At 32.9% G+C, this 27321-nt stretch overlaps 2 protein-coding genes and 1 pseudogene across 2 annotated transcripts; all 3 read right to left on the bottom strand.

Moving 5' to 3' along the window:
• Positions 1-3067: 3067 nt before the first annotated feature.
• LOC133311526 (mogroside IE synthase-like) lies at positions 3068-4623 on the bottom strand. Its single transcript, XM_061512581.1, has 2 exons — positions 3976-4623; positions 3068-3817 (listed from the first exon to the last, which is right to left on the bottom strand). The coding sequence occupies exons 1-2, from the start codon at positions 4621-4623 to the stop codon at positions 3068-3070; spliced, it is 1398 nt and encodes a 465-aa protein (XP_061368565.1).
• Positions 4624-8842: 4219 nt separating this feature from the next.
• On the bottom strand, positions 8843-10395 carry LOC133311519 (UDP-glycosyltransferase 74G1-like). The gene is made up of 2 exons (XM_061512576.1): positions 9748-10395; positions 8843-9589 (listed from the first exon to the last, which is right to left on the bottom strand). The coding sequence occupies exons 1-2, from the start codon at positions 10393-10395 to the stop codon at positions 8843-8845; spliced, it is 1395 nt and encodes a 464-aa protein (XP_061368560.1).
• Positions 10396-22147: 11752 nt separating this feature from the next.
• On the bottom strand, positions 22148-25797 carry LOC133311513 (AT-hook motif nuclear-localized protein 23-like; annotated as a pseudogene).
• Between the last annotated feature and the right edge of the window lie 1524 nt (positions 25798-27321).

Raw genomic sequence — 27321 nt, 5'->3', positions numbered from 1 at the left:
CAGTTTAACATTTTTATCTTTATTTATATTTCTTTATATCATTTACAGAGCAAAAGCAGAGCAATCATTCCAAAGAAGAACTTAGAATGGCATTCACATTTAAAACTTCTTACCTTAGCGTTTACACCAAACAAAAAAGATATTTAAATACTCCAGCTGAGCTACAAATTTTGTGCAAGACTCCTTTGAGTAGATATACACATTAGGATGATTAAACTTGCAAATCCTTGATGATTCTTGTTCAATCCTTCTTTAATTTTTTGAATGTATATGGCCGTTGGGATGTAATTTTCATCAAATCTAGCCATTTCAGGGTCAAAACTACCAAGTGTTTTGAATGTTTAGGTCTCAATACAGTGTTTTGTTGTTTTGAATGTTATTTCCAGAAATGACACACCATGTGTCTTTTTACAACAATTTTGAAGAAAGTTCCTACTCTTTTTTAATGAAGATACAAGAAATTTGAAGAAAAGATACAAAAGTTTCTAAAGAAAAAAAGTTACAAACACTCTAAAAGTTAAAATTATTTTGACATTAAAATGTATGCATTTTTCATAAAAACTCTTGAAACTTTTACAGTTATAACTTCTTTTTTCAAAATTTATTGCACCCCAAACAATTTGTCAACAATAAATTACAAGTGTTCTTTTAAATGAAACAAGCTATTCACAAATTCTGTAATGTTTTTATGAGAACTTCCACCCTCACCAACAGCTCCTGCAGCCAAAGTCTTCCATTGCATGGCATGGCTCTTCACTTCTTTACCTCCCTCACTCTCCATTATATCCTTTATACAATGTTTCAATGCTTCTTGTCTCACAATTTGTTTCAATGCTTCTTATTTTATCATTCAGTACACCTACTCATATTTCATTTTAATTGTTTAAAAAATTAATTATTTAAAATGACTTTTATATATCGAGATTTGCGACAGTTGTCAGTCGAATTGCATAATAGAAAAGTGCTCCTGCATGTGAAAGTTTGTTGGCTTTTGGAGTTGTTTAGATTTGTCTAATGTTGTTATATTTGGTGTTGTTTATTGGAACATTGTAAAATGAAGCGTGGTGCGTCATAGTTTACGAGCTTTCCTTTGCATTTATGCTTGTACTTGGCTTTATTTCTTGCTTGTAGCCTTTCTTTATTGTTTTATGTTGTATTTTATTCCCCAGTTTACGCATGCTCCATCTAGTGTATCATATTTTTCAGTGTGCTTTCTCAATAAAATTTTAGGTTTTCATTGAAGATTCATTTAACAGTTATAATGAACCAATGCCTTTGATAAGAAAACAGCTTTTTTTTTCTTCATAAACTAAAACATAAAATAAAATTTGTTTGGTTATCTATTGTTGAGATAAGTTATTCTACTTACATTTTCTCTGCCTACCTTTTTACCTATCACTCTTCACCACCATTAGATCATAATCTGAATCTCAATAGGAGAAAGAAATGATAAAGGTAGTTGAGATTCTGATATAAGGTATTGGAGATTCGTAAGGCAAAGATAAGCAAAAAAAAAAAAAAACAAAGTAGAATATTGTTTATTTGATTGTTTTGAAAACTTGATTTTCATAATTTATTTTTGGATTTGATGTTTATCCTTTTAAAGGATATAAAATTGTGTCTTTTTAACTAAGAAAAAGAGATATACAATGAAAATCATGAGCGGAGAAAATGAGTGCTTTTTATTTATTTAAATTTTAAAAAAAAATTATTAGTTTTAATTAAAATGACCATTCTTTAAAATGACAAATATTTTTCTCTTTTATTTTTTAGGATTGAAAAATAACAACGCTTTTTAGATTTTTTATTTTCTTATTCTTATTTTAAAGAATTTTCGACTATTACTTCAAATGACCGCAGTTTTGTATAGGGTTGGCAAAACGGGCCAACCCGGCTCAACCCGACCCAACCCACATGCAATCCGAAAAAAATGAGTGGGTTAGGGTTGACTCGAAAAAAGAAAGAGCCAGAAAACCCGATCCGAGTCGGGTTAGGGTTGGCTCGCGAGTTGGCTAAAAAATATGACTTATGGGTTGACTCAAAAAAATGGCTCACGGATTGGATCAAAAATTGGCTTGTAGGTTGGCACAAAAATGGCTCGCGGGTTAGCTCGTTTTCAGCCAATATAAATGAACCTGTAATATTAATCCACTAGCTATGCGACTTCCATCAGCTTAAACAATACAATTGTCTTACAAAATAGTTTATAAAAAAAGCAAAATAGAAAGTTACATAATGAGAAGTAAAAGCAAAATGTTCTAGTTTCGAATTTTTTTCACAATAAATTTGCACCAACATCGAGAAACAATAAGAACCACTTGTTACCAAGTGGGTAAGATATTTGAACCAAACAGAGCCAGCACAGTCTAACAATATAAAAATGGCAGCAGAAGATTAGGAACTTAGGTTTAGAGAAGAAAAAGACGATGACAAGGTATGTGGGTTTTGTCCATTTTTGTATATTATATTTTGTATTTTTTTATAACAAAAAAACTCAACCGGAAAATTAGCTCATTTTTTTTCAAGTTGGCTCGGGTTAGTAGCTTATTTTTGTCAACTCAACCCGACTCATTTTTTACGGGTTACGAGGCAACCTGACGGATTGACTTAATTTTGTCAACCCAACCTGACTTATTTTTGACGAATTACGAGCCAACCCGACTGATTGGCTCATTTTTGCCAACCCTAGTTTGTATGGATTTTCTATTGTCATTTCAATTCCATAAAAATAATTACCCTAATTACATATAATGATGTGACGTACGATTTATCTTTTTCTTTTTCTTTTTATTTCTTTATATCATGTACAGAACAAAAACAGAGCAACCATTCCAAAGAAGAACTTAGAATGTCATCCACATTCATAATTTCTTATCATAGTGTTTACACCAAACAAGTTACAAACATTCCAAAGTTACAATTATTTAAACATCAAAATGTAACACCAAACAAGTTACAAACATTCTAAAGTTACAGTTATTTAAACATCTTTATGTAACTTTTAGAGTTATAACTCTCTCTTTTTCAAATTTATTGAACCCCAAACAATTTGTAAACAATAAGTTGATCAAGTATTAATTTGTGATTCAGGGCTGCTTCTCGTTAAATGAAACAAGCTATTCACAAATTCTGCAATGTTTTTTTGAGAACTTCCGTCCTTACCAAAAACTCCTGCAGCCAAAGCCTTCCATTGCATGACATGATTCTTCACTTCTTTGCCTCCCTCGCTCTCCATTATATCCTTTATACAATGTTTCAATGCTTCTCTTCTCACAATTTGTTTCTCATCAACTGAAGCTCTGATTCCTATTTTCCAAACATTTACAATATGCTTAGCATTGGTCGCTTGGTCTGACCATTGTGGCATTGCAACAATTGGAACTCCTAAGCTCAGAGCTTCCAATGTAGAGTTCCAACCACAATGTGTTACAAAGCACCCTACAGCCTCATGTGCTAAAACTTTTAGTTGGGAGCACCATGTCACTACCAAGCCCTTCTCTGACTTCTTTTCAAAACCTTCGGGGAGCTTAGTCTCTTCCGAGGCTCTAACCACCCACAAGAAGTAATTTCCACCGTCTCTCAAACCACATGCTAGTTCTTTTGTTTGCTCCTCATCGAGCACTGCTAAACTCCCAAAAGAAACATAAACAACAGACCTTTTTGGCTTGTCATCTAACCATTCCATGCATTCTTCACTCTTGAATTGTGCAACACCATAATCTTCATCATCTTTAATTCTCTTGTCTAAAAACATGGATGGTATGGATGGTCCTATGGTCCTAAGTTTCGACCAAATCTTCATTGACCAATCAGCAACCTATTAGTAATTTCGAGTAAACAACTATTGCATACTGAAAATATTTATTGAAGAATAAAAACAAAATAAAATTGAATTTTAACATAAAATTTTCTTGTGAAAATGGGAGAGTTGGTTTGGTTCATGAAAATTAGTGTTACAAGATTTCAGCTGCATACCTCTTTTTCCAGCTCGTAAAAGGAATTGCACAAGAGCCAATCAGCTTTGTCAATGTTAGAAAACTGACCCACTAAGAGTTCAAGAAAAGATGGATCTTCTACATAGTTAAAGAAGAAAGATGGCATGTCCTTAAGTGTAAGTTGGGGCAGTGCAGGAAGAGAAATCTCTTGCTCAGTAAGGGGAGCATGGAGCTTTCCAAGGTGGAAATGGTAGTATATACTATTGACAGCCAAATTTTGAGTGAGGAAAACAGCACCAATTATACCAAATCTCCTTGCAACTTCTAGAGCCCAAGGCATGAATGCATCATATATAAGACAGTTAACAGGGCAGTTTGACCTAGCAAGTTTCTCAAGAAGCTCCACAAGAGTGTGTGGCCCTACTTGCCAAAAGCGTTTCAAATAGACCCTTAAGCTTTCTGCTTCTCCAATCCTACCATTGTCAAAACCATCGGATATGGTCTCAAGTGCAATGGAATCTGGCAGTTTGTGCAAGTTCTTGCTGTAGAAAAGGGTGGTGACCAGTGTTACTCTCACCCCTTCATGATGTAAAAGCTTTGAGAACTGAAGCATGGGATTAATGTGACCTTGAGCTGGATATGCTAAGACCAAACAGTGCACTTTGTTGGCTATGCTTTTCCTCTCCATTTCTCTGATAAACTCTTTGTTAACTCTCTTTGTCTTATACATAGCAAATGAGAATTTGACACGGAAATTATGACGACTTGTAAGACAACTAGTGGCGTGTGATCATTAATGTAAGAACTTCAATTATTTTTTGGCCTTTTATTATGATTGTTGTATATTGTGTTAGGAAATACTGGAGGGTCAACATCACCATTACAGAAATTAAAAGTTTATTAAAGAATTTTTTAACCCAAAAATTTAATTTATTGAATAAGGTTATAATAATTGTTTTATATTTTTTTATTACGCCCTCACATATAACACTCCATTGATATTGATGGGTGAATGATGCATTAGGCTAGCTTATTTGTGCTAAAAAATTCTATAATATTTATCTATAATATTTAATTATTTTTATAAATAGAATAGGACGGTGAGTCGAAGTGACAAAGTCGAGCGTCCCACCATCAATCTGTCAAAAAACGAGTCAACTTGTTCCGCATGCTTTTGAAAGTGGGTTAAAAATCTCAGTCGGTCTTGTCCTATTCGGAGAGCGGGATGGGTAGGCCCACCCCAGCCAAAGCTGTTTTACATTATAAAAAAAAGGTTAGGCAAGTTGGTGGGTTAGGCCGGTTGTAAAAATCGGCCCGCCTCCCCCGTTTGGCGGTCGAAGTGAGTCGACCCGTCGGACCAAACCTATTTTGCCAGCCTTATATCGAACTAATGATCACTAAGTCATATCAGCTGTAATACCATATAAAGAAATTAATTCAATTCAAAAATTAAATCTTACACTAATTTTTATAAGGGCAGATTATATTTACAAACTTTTTTGTTTACAAACTCTTACAAATTACACTAAGTACGACCGGTCATACTTTAATCATGCAGTGTATGACCGGTTGTACTTAATGTAATTTGCAAAAAAAATTGTAAACGAATTCTATCCCATTTTTATAATCACAGACTCTTATGGTATTAAATAATTGATTCGACTATTATCATTCAGTACATCTATTCATATTCCATTTTAATTGTTTAAAATATTAATTATTTAAATTGACTTTTATATCGAGATTTGCGACAGTTGCCAGTCGAATTGTATATATAATAGAAAATTTCTCCTGTGGGAAACCCCAAAAAAAATAAAAAATAAAATTGATCCTGTGAAGGTCTGATGGCTTTTGGAGTTGTTTAGATTTGTCTAACGGTAATAGTTTTCTTATGTTGTAGAAGATATGTATTATCTCCTACACACTCATTGGTGCAAGTGGGGTCCATTTTTAGGGGAAGAGAGAGAAAAAGTAAAGTGGGACCCATTTTGAGTTTGTTTGTGTAGGAGATAGATTATATTTTATGCAACATAAGAGTAATAAATCCCTTTGTCTAATGTTGATATATTTGATTTATTTTTTTCCAATTTACTAATAAAATTTTTAATTTTTTCTTAGACTATTCATGTATGTGTTTGTTGCGACTTCGACAAGTGCATCGGTCATATCAGTATTAAAGTGATAAGAAAAATTGTCGATCCCACGAGGACCGATGACTAATTACTAATTTATCTATTTAATTAAAGTTGGATCGATTGTGAAAGATTGGTTTGAGAATATTTTAATTAAATTAAAACAGAATTTTTAAACTTATTTTTAGTTTTCAATATTTAAGAAATTAAATTCAGAAATAATAATGCTAGAAAATTGGTTTTAAGTTTTTATAAAAAACGTAGCTAGGACTCAACTTCCCCAATGTTTTCCAAACTAGTCTGCCTATTCTTGTAATCAAATTCAAGATACAGTTATTAACAGTTCTTTCTATATTCGATTAAATCTTAATCCCTTAGTAATCCAATTCTTTACTCCACTCAAAAGCCTCCCTTAGTACTTTTTCATAAAGTAAGCATTAACACAAGAACATTCAGTTATAGAATTCGTAAGTCTATCCCTAGATCATACAAATTCCTGCAATCAACCAATGGAAATCGATACACCAACATCTCTATTGTCATGCACGACTCGTATGTTTATCTACGAGTGGTCAGTTCATAAATAAAGCTAATCAATAAGAAACAGATTGATTGCATAACTTTAAATCATGAATATAAATTATAAGAAAGGCAAGCAGCGTTCAAGAACTCATTAGTTCCGTCTCGTCCTAACTACTTAAAGAAAATTAGCTTGACATAGTCAGGAAAACAAGAACAATAGATGAAAAGAAACTAAAATTCATAAATGAAAATAAAACTCAGTCTTCACGGTGAAGCTCGTTCCTTCGCTCTTCTGCCTTCTGAATGCGCTCCTCTACATCCTCTTCCGAATAATTCCCTCTTCACAGCCTTCTTCGCGTTCTATTTGAAGGCTTAAAACTGGGCCTTTATTTCTGGGCTAGCTCGCTGAAGCGAGCTGCTCAACGAGCAATTTTCCTTTCCTCGCTCACTTGATCGCTGAAGCCAGCATCAGAGCGAGTTTGATTATGCTTCTCGCTAACTTGCTCGCTGAAGCGCGAAACAGAGCGAGCGTGTTTTATAATTATTTATTTTCCTATTTTTCCTTGATATTCAGCCGATACCAACTGTTTTCTCATCCTCATCAGGTTAGTAATTTGTTATTCCTAGTATAAAACAACCTCAAACAACAAAAATGATTATGATCTTATCTAGTTGTTGACATTTTACTAACTTTTAATATTTTATTAATTAACACTATATTTTTAATTATATTAATTATTTTTTGAACTATATTTGACATTAAAAACATAATGTCTTTGAAGGAAAGGGTTGGGGTAGTTTCACGTGCACGATTTGAAGGAAGGAGAAATTGTTAAATTTATTTGAATAATGTTGAGGAGAACACCATAGATGTGATCATATTTCGAAAGTAAAGATGTTGTGTTTCTATTATTGATTGAACCTTTTGTTGTGTTGATTCTTGAGTACTGTTGTGTTTTTTGTTTATTTTTCTTTGTACGAATATAGTAAAAAGATTTTAAGTTTTTAGCAGTATTGTTAGGAAAAGATTGCTAGTCAAGTATTCTTGACATGCATAATGTTTCTAAATTTCACAACCGTTATTTTTAATCTTTTAAAACTTTTAGTTTTCCAAAAAATAATTTTTAAATTTGTGGTTTCAATTTTTGTTTTCCCTTTGACTAAAATATTTTCATAAGCATTGTATTTTGCAAAATTGACCAAATTATAAGAAAATCCTACCGAAATTTTGATAGATTCTTCCATAGCCTTTTTGTATGTTGGATATATGTTGGTAGTGGTTAAGTGATACTTAATTCATAGTTTAGAGACTTGGGTGACTTAGGTTAGCTAATAGTTGATGCACCTTTCAACCTTTGTAATGTATTAGTCATGAGCCGGAGTTCATCGTGACAAAAATTATCAACTTTTTTTTTTTTAATATCTGAGTTAATTTTTTTTTTAGTACATATATCTGAGTTAATTTTGAAACTAGTTATAATGGTGGAGAGAAGGAGGGGCGATTATCCCGTTCAAGTTTATACTTTATACCACTCTTTAGATTTGAACATTATTTTTTATTTTTTCATTACATGCATAGTTAGTGATCGTCTCCTTTCAAAATTTATACAAGTCTTTAGTTGTAAGTATTATATTTTTTTTTTGTCATATAAATTGTTGTAATTTAAAAAAACATGTAAGTTACTCTTTTGCCCCTATATATACAAAAAAATTTGTTCCCGCATTCTAGTTATGTCAACAATTTTTGTTCGTTTGTACGTTATTTCAAGCCAACACTATATATGTCGTTGAAGGTTGGCATGCATTTTCACAAATGTAAGGGTGACCTACAGAATAGATTGCTGATGATGTACAACGGTAACTCTTGACTAGAGTTCCACATTTACATAAATATTTGAATATTCTTATAGAAAAGAAACGTTTGTCCATAATTACCCTAATTACATATAATGATGTGACATACAGTTTAACTTTTTTATTTTTCTTTATATCATGCACAGAACAAAAAACAGAGCAACCATTCCAAAGAAGAACTTAGAAATTAGAATGTCATCCACATTCATAATTTCTCATCATAGCGTTTACACCAAACAAGTTACAAACTTTGTAAAGTTACAATTATTTAAACATCAAAATGTAACACAAAACAAGTTACAAACATTCTAAAGTTACAATTATTTAAACATCAACATGTAACTTTTACAGTTATAACTTTTTTTCTTCAAATTTATTGAACCCCCAACAATAAGTTGATCAAGTAGTAATTTGTGATTTGCTTGTATTTGTCAAATGAAACAAGCTATTCACAAATTCTGCAATGTTTTTATGAGAACTTCCGTTCTTACCAAAAACTCCTGCAGCCAAAGTCTTCCATTGCATGGCATGGTTCTTCACTTCTTTGCCTCCCTCGCTCTCCATTATATGCCTTATACAATGCTTCAATGCTTCTCGTCTCACAATTTGTTTCTCATCAACTGAAGCTCTGATTCCCGTTTTCCAAACATCAACAATATGCTTAGCATTGGTACTCTGGTCTGACCAATATGGCATTGTAACCATTGGAACTCCTAAGCTCAAAGCTTCTAATGTAGAGTTCCAACCACAATGTGTTACAAAACACCCTACAGCTTCATGGGCTAGAACTTTTAGTTGTGAGCACCATGTCACTACCAAGCCCTTCTCTGACTTCTTTTCAAAACCTCTGGGGAGCTTAGTCTCTTCAGAGGCTCTAACCACCCACAAGAAGTAATTTCCACTATCTCTCAAACCACAAGCTAGTTCCTCTGTTTGCTCCTCATTGAACACTGCTAAACTCCCAAAAGAAACATAAACAACAGACCCTTTTGGCTTGTCATCTAACCATTCCATGCATTCTTCACTCTTGAATTGTGCAACACCATATTCTTCATCATCTTTAATTCTCTTGTCTAAAAACATGGATGGTATGGATGGTCCTATGGTCCTAAGTTTCGACCAAATCTTCATTGACCAATCAGCAACCTATAAGCAATTTCGAGTAAACAACTATTGCATGCTGAAAATATTTATTGAAGGATAAAAACAAAAATGAAATTGAATTTTAACATAAAGTTTTCGGTGAAAATGGGAGAGTTGGTTTGGTTCATGAAAATTAGTGTTACAAGATTTCAGCTGCATACCTCTTTTTCCAGCTCGTAAAAGGAATTGCACAAGAGCCAATCAGCTTTGTCAATGTTAGAAAACTGACCCACTAAGAGTTCAAGAAAAGATGGATCTTCTACATAGTTAAAGAAGAAAGATGGCATGTCCTTAAGTGTAAGTTGGGGCAGTGCAGGAAGAGAAATCTCTTGCTCAGTAAGGGGAGCATGGAGCTTTCCAAGGTGGAAATGGTAGTATATACTATTGACAGCCAAATTTTGAGTGAGGAAAACAGCACCAATTATACCAAATCTCCTTGCAACTTCTAGAGCCCAAGGCATGAATGAATTATAAATAACACAATCAACATGATCACTTGATCTATCAAGTTTCTCTAGAAGTTCAGCAAGAGTCTCTGGCCCTACTTGCCAAAAACGTTCCAAATAGGCCTTGTAGCCCCCTGCTTCTGCAACCCCACCATTGTCAAAACCATCAGAAATGGTTTCAAATGCAATGGAAGCTGGTATGTTCTGCATGTTCATGCTGTAGGAACGGACGGTGACCAGTGTTACCCTCACCCCTTCATGTTGTAAAAGCTTTGAGAACTGAAGCATGGGGTTAATGTGGCCTTGACCTGGATATGCTAAGACCAAACAGTGCACTTTGTTGGCTATGCTTTTCTTCTCCATTTCTCTGATAAACTCTGTTAACTCTCTTAGCTCTCCTAGTCTTATACATAGCAAATGAGAATTTGTACACGGAAATTATGACGACTTGTAAGACAACTGTTGGTGTGTGATCATTAATTTAATTTAAGAACTTCAATTATTTTTTGGCCTTTACTATTGGACTTTTATTATGATTGTTGAATCTTGTGTTATGAAATATTGGAGGATCAACATCACCAAATTAAAAAATTTAAGTTGTCGGATAAAATTATATTAATTGTTTTGTATTTCTTTAACACACTCCAACACATAACAGTACACTAAAATTGAATGATAGATGATGCATCACACCGGTCTATTTGTGCTAAAAAATTCTTTAATATTAAATTATATTTATAAATATAATTAAGCAGTGAGTCGAAGTGACAAAGTTGACATCTTGCCGTTAATGCCGAGCCAACTTGCACCACCCTCTTTTGAAAATGGGTTGGGTTGGCCCTTTTCAAAGCGGTTTTGCATTATAAAAAAAAATAAAATTAGGCAAGTTGGCGGGTTATAAAAATTGGTCTGTCTCACCTCATTTGTCTAGTGTAGCTGGTCGGCTTGTCAGCAGGCCGAACCTATTTTGTCGATCTTGTATCGAACAAATGATCACTGAATCATATTATTTATAACACCATATAAAGAAATTAATTTTATCCAAAAATTTAAATTTTTGGATAAAAGTAAGTTAATGATTTTATATTTACGTAATGGAGACATTGAATTTTTGGATAAAATTAATTTAATGATTTTATATTTACGTAATGGAGACATTGAATGCGACTTACAACACAATTTAGTTTAAATATTAGCAAGCGAAATTTGTACTACTTTTTATAATCAGAGACTCCTAGTCATATTCCATTTTAATTGATTCGACTATTATCATTCAGTACATCTAGTCATATTCCATTTTAATTGTTTAAATATTAATTATTTAAATTGACTTTTATATCGAGATTTGCGACAGTTGTCAGTCGAATTGCATATATTATAGAAGATTGCTCCCGTGGGATACCAAAAAAAGAAAGAAAGAAAATTACTCCTGTGAAGGTTTGATGGCTTTTGGAGTTGTTTGGATTTGTCTAATAATGTTGATATATTTTATTTATTTTTTCCAATTTAATGATAAAAGTTTTAATTTTTTCTTAGACTATTCCAGCATGTGTTCTTAAACTAGCTTTGGGAAAGGGTTGGGGTAGTTTCACGTGCACGATTTGAAGGAAGGAGACATTGTTAAAGAGGATTGTTTTTCTCATTTAACATGAGAGAAAAACAATCTCCTACACACACATATGGAAGATAGAGTAGAGAAAATAAGGGAGAGAGAGAAAATTCAAAGTGGATCCCACATCCAGGGGCGGAGACAGGGGAGGCTAGGGTGGGCGGCCGTCCCCCTCCCAAAAAAAATGATTTTTTTTAATGTAATTGAAGGCTAACGTGGTACTGTTGTTACTATTAAATGTGTTTCTTCCAGATGTTCTGGTTTGAGCTCCAAGTTGAAATCTACCTTCACTTCACCTAAAGTGTGTATGTGTTATATGTTTAACCTTTTCTGCATTTTCTTTTTTATTTCCATATGCTATGTTTTGGTTAATGAAAGCTTTGGCTTTTTTGCCACCCTTTTGCTCTCTTTTCATTGGCATGGTTGTGTTTCTCTTTGTGTAATAGTTTCGTATAAAGAAAATGAGTTTGCTCTAACTTAAATGATTCATTTTTTGGGGCAACTTGATTGTAGTCTTTTAATTTTTTTAATAAAAAATTATAGTTAAAAGTATTGTTTTAGTTAAGGCACTCTTTTTTTCTTTTTTTTAATTATTGTTTTAAACTACCTTTTATGTCTGTTGGAATCGGCCAACAATGCATTTTTTCAGTCTTTGAAATGTTGTTAAAAGTTAATATTTTGATAAAAAAAATTACCTAAATGAGTTTCATGAAGATATGAGGTTAATAAGTAAAGAAAATACTGATATTATGCAAGAAAAAAATTAATTTTCGCCCCCCCTTCTCTCTAATCCTAGCTCTGCCACTGCCCATAACCAATTTATATCTTGTGCATGAGATAATTATCTCATACAACATGAGATAATTATTTCCCATTGTTAAATTTATTTGAATAATGTTGAGGAGAACACCATACATGTGATCATATTTCGAAAGTAAAGATGTTGTGTTTCTATTATCGATTTTGTTGTGTTGATTCTTGAGTATGATACTGGATAAGTCCATGAAATGTGACTTAAAATATATGGTTGTTGATATGAAAATGCTAGAAAAAAAGAATACCTTTTGTATAATCCTGACCCCAAACCGTTCACAAATCAGCAAAGTGAGAAAAAGAAAAAGCATATCTGTTATGCTGAGGTGAGGTTGTTACAAAAAGTGGGTCGTTAGCATTTTTTTGGAATGCAAACTGTGGGGGTGCTGCATTAAGGAAGATCACACTACTAGTGAAAGGGGGCACATGTGGACGATGCTGATAGAATAGCTCAAGCCCATGCATGTGTAAGAGAGCTGTTATAAAGAAGAGCTTGTGCAAAAAATGAGAACTTTCTCACCTTCTTCTATATTTTTCTTCTTCTTCGTTTCTGTTTTTATTTTGTTTTTGTGTTTCTGGTATTGTAAGAACTTAGTTTATTTTGTTTAGTTTTGAGCACAGTGTCGAGGCTATCCCAGTGGGTAGTACTCGTTATGTGAATTTAGCTTTTTGCATTTCATTCCCGTTATTTTTTCCTTTCATTCCTGTAGTTGAGCTCAATCCTTATGGATTTGAGCTAAGTTTTCTAAGGGTTGGGTGACTGAACCCCAACCACAGTGACGGGTGTTAATTGCTTTTCTGGTATTAATGTTTAATTTCTTTAGTTCAACTCTGATTTATATGTTTGAATGTTATTCCATTTTGGCCGTATGGAGTATGTTTGCTTAGGAGAAGTTTATTGGGAAATAAATTTCTCTGGAAAATGAGTTGAGTTCATGGACTCAAATAAGGGATTATTTGAGGGATCAGAGATTATTTTTACTCCTCCTTGTGGATAAAAGGACCTGAGCTTCAAGCTCTTAGTCTCACCTGCTTAGGGATAAGTTGTGTGAGAACAAAAGGGAAAAGGATTTTTAAGGGATTAAAAATCCACAGTTGTCTGCCAATTGAAAAACGATTGTGAAAGAATCTTGTTAAGCAATTGGACACTAGGGGCTGTGGGGAAGGAGTGTGATAGTATACTTGTTGCTACGTATACTTGCGCATTTCTTGACGTTAGCAAGGCCAACAATACTCAAGATTTCTTTAGTAATGTTGTGTTTTTTGTTTATTTTTCTTTGTACGAATATAGTAAAAAGATTTTAAGTTTTTAGCAGTATTGTTAGGAAAAGATATCTAGTCAAGTATTCTTGACATGCATAATGTTTCTAAATTTTACAACCGTTATTTTTAATCTTTTAAAACTTTTAGTTTTCCGACAAATAATTTTTAAATTTGTGGTTTCAATTTTTGTTTTCCCTTTGACTAAAATATTTTCATAAGCATTGTATTTTGCAAAATTGACCAAATTATAAGAAAACCCTACCGAAATTTTGATAGATTCTTCCATAGCCCTTTTGTATGTTAGGATATATGTTGGTAGTGGTTAAGTGATACTTAATTCATAGTTTAGAGACTTGGGTGACTTAGGTAAGCTAATAGTTGATGCACCTTTGTAATGTATCAGTAAAATATATATGATAAAAAAATAAACAAAATTATGGAAACACCCTTTATTAATTCATCTAAAATTGCAGAAACACCCTTCGTTAATCATAATAACATAGTTTTTGGGTAGCTATATATAACCTTATCTAAAGTGGCTGTAGAAATGTTTACCCCTATATATATGGGAAAAAGAAGAATAGTGTTGTAGGAAAGTTATTAGGTTATGTTATAGAGATAGGGATTGTGGGATCCACATTAGTATTCAAAAAATAAAAAAATAAAACAAGTGTGGGTCCCACAATCTCTATCTCTATAACATATCCTAACAACTTTCCTACAACATTATACTTTTATTTCTCTATATATATATATAGAGAGAGAGGTGGGATCATTTGACACCGGTGTCAAATTTAAAGTTTGACACCTCATCTGAGAATCGTTAGATCAAAAAATATCAATGGTGTCATATGCTTACGAATCAGAGTCGTTGATCTTTTTTTATCTAATGGTCTCAGATGAGGTGTCAAACTTTAAATTTGACACTGGTGTTGATGTGCGTCTAGCATATGATGTTTTCTAACTTAAAAGAAGCAAGGAATTAATCATAAATGTGTGAAAATAAGTCATAAATGCAAGAAATATTGATTATTCCTTCTCAATCATTCTCTCACTCAATTTATGTGTTTTAATAGCAGGAAACGCCACAAAAGGAAGCAAAAGAGGTAAGTTCAATTTTCCAGCTGGCGCACGGTGCGTGGGACCTGGCGCACGGTGCGCCGTTTTATGCAAATCGTCCCTGTATCCTGGCGCACTGTTAGCGGGACCTGGCGCACGGTGCTCGGGACCTGGCGCACGGTGCGCCGTTTGACAGCTTCAGTTCTGTTTTCTCATGCAAAGTGCGTCAGACTTGGCGCAAAGTGTATGGGCGTTACTTTTCAATTTTAATCTGATGCGGATTACTCAAAAAGGAGGCCCAATTGGAGAGCAATTGAAATTAAGTTTTTCCAAAACCTAATAAAAGGATCAGAAACAGAGGAAGGAAGGACTTTTGACAACTAGGAAGAGAAAAACAACAAAGAGTGGGAGAATTCTGGGGAGCTTCTTGGAGTTTCAAAGATTCGATCGATCAAGACGGAAGATCTTCATCTTCTTTCTCTTCTTTAGGATCTTAATTTTATTTTATTTTATGATTATTTTGTCAGACATGAATATGTCTAGCTAGTTCTATAATTGTGGTAAGGGTCACAACCCTTGATGTGAACCCCTTGTGATTTGGTTAAATTTATATCATCTATGTTAATTGAGTTTATTTTACCTTGTTCTTCATCTTATAATTCTTCTAGAACTGATCACTCTTTTAGGATTGCGAGGGTTAGGGTTTTCAATAGGAATATTATAATTCTAATTCCTGACAAGAGGTAAGAAAACTGTTCATGTATGCACTAGGGATAAGCTACATGAACCGCAAACGTGAAAGATTCACTGATTCGAAGGCTTAACTTAAAAAAGGATTTCTAAGGGATTAAGATCCTAATAGGGTTAATAAGGTTAAAGTCACTAAGGAATTAGGGTTTAACCAATTAAGTAAAAGATAGTGACTCTTTTGGTTCAATTGCATAATTGAATGTAAACGTTAACTCAGGTTACACTACTAGAAAATGCTGAAATTGCGACGGAAATTTGCGATGGAAAAAAACCGTCGCAAATTGCGACGAAAATTACTACAAAAAATCAATTATAGCAATTTGAGACGGAAATTGCGATCGTAAAATAATTGCGACCGAATTACGTCCACATTTTAGTCACTAAAGAATTGGACACAAATTCTGTCGCAACTCCATCGCAAATTGCGACGAAAATTAATTCGGTTGCAAAAATGAAAAACTTGCGACGAGTGTTTATGACCGAAATTTTTACGATAGGCAAACCAATCGCAAACCTTGGGAGCAAACTTAGCGACGGCTATGAGAGTTAATCCGGTGCAATTTGCGATGGAATTTGCGACGATATTATTAGCGGGCTTTTAATATTTTAAAATTCAAAAATATTGCGTAAATTTGCGACCGAAAATATATTCGTCACAAATTGGGACAAATATTTTCCGTCGTAATTTCAAAAATGAAATTTGCGGACTTTAAAATTTCTAAAATTCAAAAATATTTCACAATTGCGACCGAAAATATATCCGTCGCAAATTGTGATGGAAATTTCTGTCACAAATTAAAAAATAAAATTAGCGCACTTTCAAAATTTTGAAATTTAAAAATATTGCGCAACTTTGCAACCGAAAATATATTCGTCACAAATTGCGACAGAATTTACCGTCGCAATTTGAAAACCAAAATTATCGGGCTTTTAATATTTTGAAATTCAAAAATATTGCGTAAATTTGCGACCGAAAATATATCCGTCACAAGTTGGGACGGAAATTTTTCGTTGCAATTTCGAAAATGAAATTAGCAGCCTTTAAAAATTTTAAAATTCAAAAATATTTCACAAATTTGCGACAGAAAATATATCCGTCGCAAATTGCGATGGAAATTTCCGTCCCAAATTGAAAAAAAAAATTGAAACAGTTTTAAAATTTCAAAATTTAAAAATATTGCGCAAATTTATGACGAAAAATATATCCGTCACAAATTGGGACAGAAATTTCTGTCGCAAAATGTTGTTAAGTACAAAAAATAACTTCACATTTTTCACTTCTCTCATTTCTCTTTCAACTCAATTCTCTTTCAATTTTTTCTACATTTCATGAAAAAAAACATTCATCATTTTACTTTCATCTCCATTTGACTTTACCATTTTCATCTTTCCTTCCATGGCCTCCTTTTCATGGCTTCTCTACCATGGTTCCCTTCCATCTCCATTTCATAGTTTTAGGTTCTCCAAAATGACTTCAATTTGTTGAATCCACCGGCCGAGCTCGAGAAAAGGAAGCACAAGCTCAAGTGTCTTGTTCCATTCTCAAACTCATTCTTCATGGTAGCCATTGTTATCACCTATCTTTGTTTGTGTTAGAATATTTTTTAATGATATAATCTTTGATATTTTGTTTTTCTTCAAATTTGTTGTAGGATGTAAAATTTCAAGATTGGTTGCTTTAATATGTAAGTCCCATATGAATCCCTCTTTATTTCTTTGAGTAAAAATTTAGTTTTTGAATTTTTGTGTGGTTCATTAACATTAAAAATTTATATATGCACAACCATTATCTTCACTCACTTCCAAATGGTTGTGGTTTGTGAAAATTGCCATATCATTTTGTGGTTTCTAATTGGTGGAAGTGCTAAACTAATGAAGCTTGTTTGATGCAATTACTAGAGTCTTTTGTGGATTTTATTATAATTTAAATCTGTAAAATAAATGAATTTTTTTTTTCGTAATTTTGCGACGGTATTTTTGGGACATTCCATCGCAAATTCAGCAGTTGACTGCGATGGTATTTATTATTCCGTCGCAAATTGTGACGGTATGTTAATATTTCCCGTCGCAAATGTGCGATGAAAATTTGCAATTAAATATTCCGTCGCAATTTGCGACGGTATCAGTCTACATTCAGCTCAATCTTTTGCGATGGAAAATGTTGTTTTACGACGAAACAAATCCATCGCATTTTGCGACAGAAAATAATCAGCCAAAATGCCGTTGCAAATTTTGTTTGCAACGAGGGTTTTTGCGACAACTTTTATCCATCGCATATTCCGTCACAAAGTGTATTTGCGACGGAAATTGCCAATTTTGCGACGGAAAATGTCTGTCGCAAATAATCTATTTTCTAGTATTGTTACAAGGTGAGGATCATAAAAGTGTTGGCGTCTTTTTACCGCAATATTCTCTCAATTAATTACTCAACTTTTATTCTGTTGTTCTTGAATTTCTTTAAGAACTTTTCAATCATTTACATTTTCTTGAATTGTTATCATTTATTTCACAAACCATACTTGTCCTTAAATCATCTTTAGTAATCCAACAAGAGAGGAATAGTTATAATAAATTTGGTGCATCAATCCTCGTGGAGACGATACTCTACTCATCATTCTTATTACCTGGAACGATCTGTACACTTATCGATTTTTTGCAACAGGTGTCAAAGGATCCCACTCCATATATATATATATGAAAAAATATTTCTACAGTCACTTTAGATAAGGTTATTTATAGCTATCTTAAAAACTACGTCGTTTTTATTAATAAAGGATGTTTCTGTAATTTTAGGTGAATTAATGAAAAGTGTTTTCGTAATTTTGTTTATTTTTTTATCATGTACATTTTACTGAAACACCATTCATTAATTCACCTAAAATTACAGAAACATCATTCATTAATTAAAACGACATAATTTTTGGATAACTGTAAATAATTTTATCTAAAGTGGCTATATAAATATTTACCCCATATATATATATATGTGTGTGTGAGAGACGAGTTGATATTACTTTTTAGTGTTAAATTAAGTGCACAAGAAAGCCGATACTATTAAAATAGAGAAACTAATGTTCGCTTATGAGAGAAGAATGCATACAAATGTGGAAGCTATATTCCATAAACAAAGAGAAAATGAGGAAAAAAAGAGAAATGGTCAAAGAGGGAAGGAAAGTGTATAAACCTGCCAAGTTCAAGGATAGGGGGTGATGCAACCAATGTAATCCAGCGGTGAAGGGAAGTCTGGTGTTTCAACCAAAGAGAAAGGAAAAGGCAAAGAAAATGGGGATCAACCAAAGAAAAAGAAAAACAGTTCTGGTGAAACAACCAAGAAAATAAAAATTGAGAGGGATACAAAAGTTGAGACTTGAGAATTAGTTAAAGGACAAAGTACATACCGTATATATATAATTCACTGAGTTTATACCCAATAGCTTTTTAGCAATCGGAATCCAATGTGTGTGTATGTAGTGTGGAGAAGGGAAAGACAAACTAAATTAGTAACAAAACAACCTAATTAAGTGATTGAATATCAGAATCATGTATAGATAATCCATTGGGATATCAGCAGGGCTAAGACTCAAAGCAATTTGACTTGATGAGCTAATTTGGAGTTTTGATTCTCTACCAGTCTTGCACCTCGTATGTAACAAAACATAAAAAGTAATTGAAACAAATAATTTTATAGATAAATAATTTAAAGAGATAAAGAGCTGGAAGTAATTTGACGTTTTGATATATTAATATGATGCTTGTTCTTTTGGAATGATGTAACGTTCTATTATTTAATATATGTCTTTGATCAGGTCTAAGGGATAACAGAGAACTATTACTGATGTAATTTTAAGAGATTAATATTTTTTTCTGCATGCAAAAAATTTATCTCGTGCATATATATAAAAATGTATTAATTTTACTTCTTCTTCTTTTTTTCTCTTCTTCTCATCATGCCGGCCCAATCACTTTTATATTTGTGCAAGAAATAACTTTATCTCTTATTTGTAGAAGAAACATTAAACCCTACATAAAATAACTTTAAACAATTGGAGTGACATAAATTTATTGGTTGCACCAAATAAACTTCAATTGTGTGATTAGTACGCTTTCTTTTAATTGAATATTAATGCTTCCATAACTAATTGTTTTGCATGAAAGTCAATGTCATATTGAATTGAAGAAATACATAAATAGCTTTTATAAAACCAGGACTAGAAAATGAAGAATCCGAGTAATTTTGGATCTTTTTCTGTTTTATTAACATGTCACCATTGAGTTCATCTAATTAATGCACAACCTAAGTATGACATTGGGTTGATTATTTGTTAGAACGAATCTCCAATGGAGCTAATTGTTATCTTTAGAACATTTAAAACAACTTGAAAATTGTACACCAAAAAAAAAAAAACAACAACAACAACAACAACTTGAAAACTTTCCACCAAAACTCTTCTTTTCAGCTTCTCACTAACTCTTTGAAACCCTAACCCTTTATAGAACAACTTCTATGGAACTTAACTTTCATATCATGAATATTCAATCAACGAGTTAATTACTCCCACGGGGAAAGAAAATGTAACTGATTGAATATTAGGGGAACATCTATATAGAGATTTTGATGCAAGAATCAAGGTCACCGCAGTAATGAAGGATCATGTACTGAATTTCGAACTGAGGGAAGTGACAACAAAAGATTGAGAACAAACCAATAAGTTTGCCATTAGTTGGAATTGAGTTTAAACAAGTGAAAGTAAGAGTTCTCAAAATGGAAAAAAAAAACAATGACCATATTATGTTAATTAACTATATCTAACTACTGTTAATAACAACTCTCTAATTCCAATCTTTCCAAGTAAAAGGAAAAACTAATCATCATTAACAATCTTTATTTTTCTGAATTTAGTTACCAGCAGGAACATGGGAAAATCAAAATTCCATTAGTGCACTCTCTAATTTTAGGGTGTCTGATAAGAGAGCAGAAAATCGAAACCATTATATACTTCACTCTCTTTTTGTGATAAATTGGACCAATTTCACTTTGCCTAGTGCACCTGATAACAAACTTTATATAAACTGAATTACCCCCATTTTTCTCCAGCTATGGATATCTGTTAGCTACAAAATAGAGTATATATCTACGGAAAATATTATATTTATCACCTTTTTTTCTTAGCATCTCTTACCATCAATCTTGTTATCGTTGGATTAAAATCAAATCAACAGTTACAAAATAACATAAAATGAGAGCCATTGATTTGATTTTAATCCATGATAATAAGATTGATTGTAAAATGTGGTAAGAAAAAAATGTGTCAAGTATAACCTATCCCTACATGTATATCTGTGTGGAAAATAACAGTCTCATGGTTAATCTAATTTGTATAAGATTGCATTAATACTTTGAGAGTACGTTTTAAAGCATTAACTAGCATGGAGAAAAACAAGAAAGAAAAGTTGGGTGCGGATATTTTAAAGCTACAACATGTTATGCTTTTAAGACACATTCAGTGGATAAACATGCCTTTTGTTAGATAAGACCAGGCTGGTATTTCTATTAATTTGTGCACTCAATCTAGCAATCAAAGTTAGCTTATCTACTGTGAGACAAGCTACAAAATATTCTTATTTTGGCAAAGTAGTTATGTGAACAGATTTTGTCGCTTTGAATCATTAAATACACAGTAATTAATATTGAAGAATCTATTTAACTTCTAATAAGGTTTGTTTTAAACATTGCATGTTATTAATTAAACCAAACACTATTTGAAAACGCCCTATAAAACTGTGTAACACACATAACTTAGAGCCTCCATCATTGTCTTTCCCTTTCCTCTCACTCTACGTATATTTTTCTTCCATCCGCACTCCTGTTTCTCCACTTGATTCGAAACTAAAATTAATAGTTTAGTATAGATCAAGTTAGATGCTTCAAATTTTTTTAAGTGAATAAAATTTTATATTAGAAAGATATTAATGAAGTTTATTAGACGACTTCTAAAACAGCCCTATTGAACTATTGGAAACAGAAATCAAGAAATATAATTAGTTTTTCCCCACTTGCTTATGGTGGAGTTACTTAATTATAAGAGAGAGATGTTCAACTTCACTCGGTCAAAAGCAATAATGTTAGGATTCTTTTAATTAATTATTCTCTTGAATACCAACAAACTTGAGCAATTTGTTTATCCATATGGTTTCAAGATTGTGTTTGTGTTTTGTTTTCACATGTTAGAGTAAAATTATCCATTGTTATTTGTTCCACCATAAAATAAACCATGGAAACAAAGAAATTATTAGATGGAATTAACAGAAAATATCATCAAAACCCAACTTCATAATCCAAAAATATTTGCTATTAATTGAGCCTATATATGATTTATTCAACTCAAGGTTAAAATGCACAATAATCTAATCTAACAACTCCAACAACCAAAGAGAAACATTTTACAATTGTTCCTACAAACTGAGTCCTTACAACAAACCTAGCCAAAGAAAGTAATGATCAGATCACTTCAATAGAAAAATCAGTACTTCTTCACAAATAATTCAAAGGAAAGAAGGAAATTCTTGAATATATATGTTGAGATTCAATAACTTCTCACCTTTGTGACCAATAGAAGCTGATCAATAAGATTGTCTTCCACCGGAGTTTCCAGCCCAGCCATCAACAGGTAACTGAGGCATGTTTAAGGGCAGATTGAAGAAAGGAAGCCCTAAAGATGGGTCGGAAAAAGAGTCATTGACTCCACCACCGCCGCCACCGCCACCAGAAGATTGCCCTTGTTGCATATGTAGAGATTCATCTTCATCCAAGGGCAACCTCTCATATGCTACATTAGTAAATGATGAAGCAATAACAATAACAGGTCCAGAAGCCACCAAAGGACCAACAACATTCCCTCCCACAACTTGACCTTGACCACCACCAAGGAACACAGTCAAACTTGTAGCACCTGGTGGAGCTGGAGGTGGAAGAAAAGACCCTGACAAGGACAATATCTCAAACCTTCCGTGAAGCGTCACGACGGAGCCGGCCGCGGCCGGCTGCCGCAACGTGACGTTTGTGACGGTGCCGCTGCCGCTAAGAACACAGATCCCTCTTTGTCTCTTCCTTGCATAGGTTGCCACAGAGTCAAACACATCACAACCACTACTTACTTCAAGGATGTGAGCCCTAAGCGTGTTTGCACTCTCTCTTGTGATGATCACTGGTGGTTTTGGCTTGTTCTTTGAACCTGGTGGTCTTCCCCTTGGTCTACGAGCAACAACATCACCATGACCTTGATTTGGTGTAACTAGGTCAAGCCCTTCATTGTTGTTGTTGCCATGATCTTGGTCTTGGTTCTCATCATCATCATCTTCAAGGTCAGGGCGTTGAAGGTGATGAACAAAGTGTGATGCTGAACCCAAGTCTATGCCGGCCATATACACAAAGCTCTAAACAAGTGTAAACAGAAAAACAAAACAAAAAAGGGAAAACAAAGAAAAAAATAATAGTTAAAGTAATTAAAATAAGAGGAAATTAGAATAGTATGTAATGAACAATTAAATTATGTACAGGAATTTTTAAAGGAAGTAATTAGGAGTGCCCAATGATTCAAACCTCAGAAACGAATAGAAAAACAAAGGGAGCAATTGAGTACTGCAGAGAAAACGGAATGGGATGAGGTTTGAAGGGGAAAGAGAAAGAGAGAGAGACAAATAAAAGTGTGCAAATGCAGCCATTCTCACAACAACAAACTTATACGGAAGAATATAATAATCATGTGGGATTATAAAACTATGTAATATTTTTTTAATTATTTTCTTTGTAAACCACATTTGTTAACTTTTAAAATCATGTGATGAAGTTATCATGTTGTGTCTATGCCTTTGGAGGATGTGAGGGTGGGTGTGTAAGAGAGAGAGAGAGAAGGGGGGGGGGGGGGTAGGTTAGATGATTATTTAGGAAACCTAGGTTGCCTTTGGATAAAGAGAAAACCTAAAATATTTGAAGCTTAGCTAATAAGTAATTCTTGCACATGTTGAACAATTACTTTCCCAAAAAAAATAATGTATTTTCTTTCTGCCGTTCATCAATATATATACTAACACATGCATGTGAACGGGATGAAAGATTTTTCACTGCTATAGGAATATTGAACACTCGTATATCTTTTACAAAATATAATAAAAAGTAACATATATATTTATATTTTTTCTATCTTTATAATTATTTTCTTCTATGTCCCTTTTTCTTTTTCTTTTTTGATAAGAAAATACATATTCCCATTGTATAAAAAATATAAATTAAGTACCTAGTCCCATTATATAAAAAATATACTCATACGAGGCTTGTTGACCCAAGGGCTATCCAATTGTTAAAACAATATGTATATCCATTTTTTTTTTTGTTGATAAGTTTGTAAGAGTTTTATGACTTATTTCAAGAGGTTTTGACTCGAAGTACAGCCATTCTTATATATTTTGTTACGGTTGAAATCTTCCCCTAGATGTCTTGTTATTTGTTTACACTCACCAGCTGGCAAAAACATATAAAACTAGGGGGGGCAATGTTAAACAATTTTATATGTATCTTGTGAAATATTCAAATTCAGTTGTGGAAAGTTTATGATTAATTTATTTTATATGTATTTGAAATTCGATAGTTTTAATGTTTGTAGTAGGCACGAGACACAACATGTCCAATATATTCATTGTATATTAGCCTAGGCCTACATAGAGGCTCACTGCTAAAAAGAAAAAAAAAAATACATACAGCGAAAGAGTAATGGGGAGGATCAATTAATTAATTTTTATTGTTTATATGTTGAATTTTCATGAAATGGTTATAAAATAATCTCTTAGTATAAAATGGCTTGACATTTCAAGAGATGCTCGATACTTCATAACAAAATTACGTCTCACTAAATTCATCTAGAATCACTATATATACCCATGAACAATATTCGAAGGTTGAGGTTTGGCATATCCTTATTTAAATAAGAGAGATACTTAAGAGAAACTTTGACTTGTATTAATTTCTTGTGTCACAGCTGATTGAACTATATATGTTGAATTCTAAACGGGAATCTAAATGTTACAGTAAAATTCTAACATGAAGAGAATGGTCGACCCGAATAAAAAAAATTTATGTTATGTTCATGATATGTCAGCAAGTTGTGTTCAAAATTGCCATTCCTGTAAAGGAGGGGAGTGTAATTTATCTTTATAGATCATTGCATTTTGTTATAAATTGAGATAATAATTATTTATTAGTTATATTAAAATATTGTGCAAGGATATGTTTAGAAAAGTTTATGTTTGAAGTATAATATTACTTGGACAACTAAACATAGGCATCACACACCTAAGCCTGTAATATATACCAATAATGACGACAATTATAAATACCTAACTCTTATACCTTATCTTCTTATCTTTAGACATGTTAGATATTGTAAACACCTTATTTTAATACACTAGTTTTTTTAAGATATCAGAAGAAAAATCTATCAAAGAAGTGATGGGAAGTCTCTCTCTTTTTTATTTTTTATTTTTGACTAAAAGATATAATTTGCATTAATGATTATTGTGTGAAAAACATGTTCCAAGATCAGAAATTCCATTTTGAACGCGTAGGCATTGGTAAATCAATCATTTCAAGAAATCACAGACCAAGATTCCTACCAATTAAATCTGTTGAAAAACATGCAGAATCACAAATACTTAATAATTTAGGCACCTCTAAAATCTCTTCCCCCAGATTCTCGTTAGGCCAAAAGGTGAGGCATAACACCTTATCCCCATAATCACAGTAATTTATTGGCTTCCAAATATTGTAGCTATTCATCTTGGAGGAATCGCTTGTATGGCTTGCTCACTCCAAAGAATATAGTCTTCAACTATGCACAGCAATTGGGAGAGATACCCTTCTTGGGGGATTCAATTGGTGGATTCTTGACATGACAAAGTGAAAAAGCCATGTAAAATGTTGCATGTGTGAATGACACTCAGGTCACCATAACATAACCCCAGATGATGGAAGGAACTAGAACCCTAACAATTAGAAAGTGTAGGGACCTGGATGCAGATTTTGATAGTTTTGGAATCAAAATCCAAACAAGTGATAACTATATATATATATAGATGAATTACATATTTTAATTTGGATATATATATTTTTTTTCTCTAGACAACCCTAAGATTAGACATCAAAAGAAGTGATTTATATATTTATTTTAATTTGAACTGGTTGCAAGTTATGATTAGGGAATTGAAAACACAGTATGCATTTGTGCATCATAACTTAACTTGGTGACATGTATGTTTATAAACCCCAATTGGATTAGACTAAAATAAATCAGATAGACTCCATATCTTGACCAACAAATAATCAATAGGTCAAGTCCTTATTCAAGCCAAACCAAGTAATGTATTTAAGAAAAACAACTTTTTTTAATCCTTTAAGAAAACCCATGACACCAATATGCCAATGAAGGGGCAGTTGACACGCTTAAGAGTGGCAGTGCATTGGACGCGCGGCTTCTAATGGTAGGGTCTGACACAAATGCAGGCTTTAAATATTTTCGCAAGGACAAGTTGGTGGCTTTTAGAATGTACTTTTCTGCACTTTTTTCACATTTTTTTGGTGCATATCTCTTTTTCTACATGCATTAAATGGTTCAGCTCTATCAATGTTTTTGTGAATATATATATATATATATATATATAGTGTTTTATTAATCTCATGTTAAAGAAGATAATTATCTCATGTCATAAAGACAAACTAGTAGACTCCACCACTTGAAAAGATAAAATAAAAAAGTGACACAGTTATCGAAGAGTGTGTAAGAGAAAAAAATTATCTCATGTAACATGAGAATAGTTTTTCCCATATATATAATATAAGAAACACTATTAAAATTTGTGAATATATACATATAAAAGGAGATAAATACAAAATTAAACGTGAAACGGTTCATTTTATTGACCAAGTTAAAATCTAATTTTACTTTTTATGAAAAAAATAAATAATTATAAAATAAAGTAAACTTTATAGAATTGCATAATAACCTATTGACCAAGTTGCAAGTTATATAACCACTGGCATTCATTTTTTAATTATTATAAAATTAATGACTATAAATTTGTGGTCCCGGTGCACCACTTTTGAAATGGTCCACCAGAACGGGTTTCGATTTTTATCCAAAAAAAAACCACTATAGTGGTTATTAAAGTACTAATTTTGATGATGCAAGTGGGATCGAGATGACCAAAAATTCGTAACCATATCATGTCTAATTTCTTGGGAAAAAAAAAAAACTATTTCCAAAAAAAAAACCACAGATCATAGTGTGTAGGTGAGGCTTACTACCATGGTGATAAATACAACCAAAATGTCACTGTTCACCAACTTTTTTATCTAAATGTCACGCGAAGAGTGTTATTTCTCAATCTGCCACGGGGACAAGTTCGCTATCCAATGTAGCAAACTCGGTTTGCTGACGTGTCACATTTCTAGTGGATAACAAGTACCAAGTTAAAAAACAAAAAAAAGTTTGAAGTTCGCTACATTGGGTAGCGAACTTGGTGTCCACTAGAAACGTCACGTCAGCAGACCGAGTTTGCTACACTGGGTAGCGAACTTGTCCCGTGGCAAATTGAGAAATAACACTATTCGCGTGACATTTAGGTAAAAAAGTTGGTGAACTGTTCCATAAATACATGCATATTCAAGGTTTTAGCAATGCTAATTTGATCCAAAAACTAGTTTAGAGAGGGGGCTTCTTACCCCCCACAATGATAGGTGCACATAT

The sequence above is a fragment of the Gastrolobium bilobum genome, unplaced genomic scaffold (genome assembly GCF_033153095.1).
Source record: "Gastrolobium bilobum isolate Gb01-03AN ecotype WA unplaced genomic scaffold, APGP_CSIRO_Gbil_v1 utg1846, whole genome shotgun sequence".
In the NCBI taxonomy this organism is placed as follows: Eukaryota; Viridiplantae; Streptophyta; class Magnoliopsida; order Fabales; family Fabaceae; genus Gastrolobium; species Gastrolobium bilobum.
The sequence above is the reverse complement of the archived record's forward strand: the minus strand, read 5'-3'. Positions and strand labels throughout refer to the sequence as shown.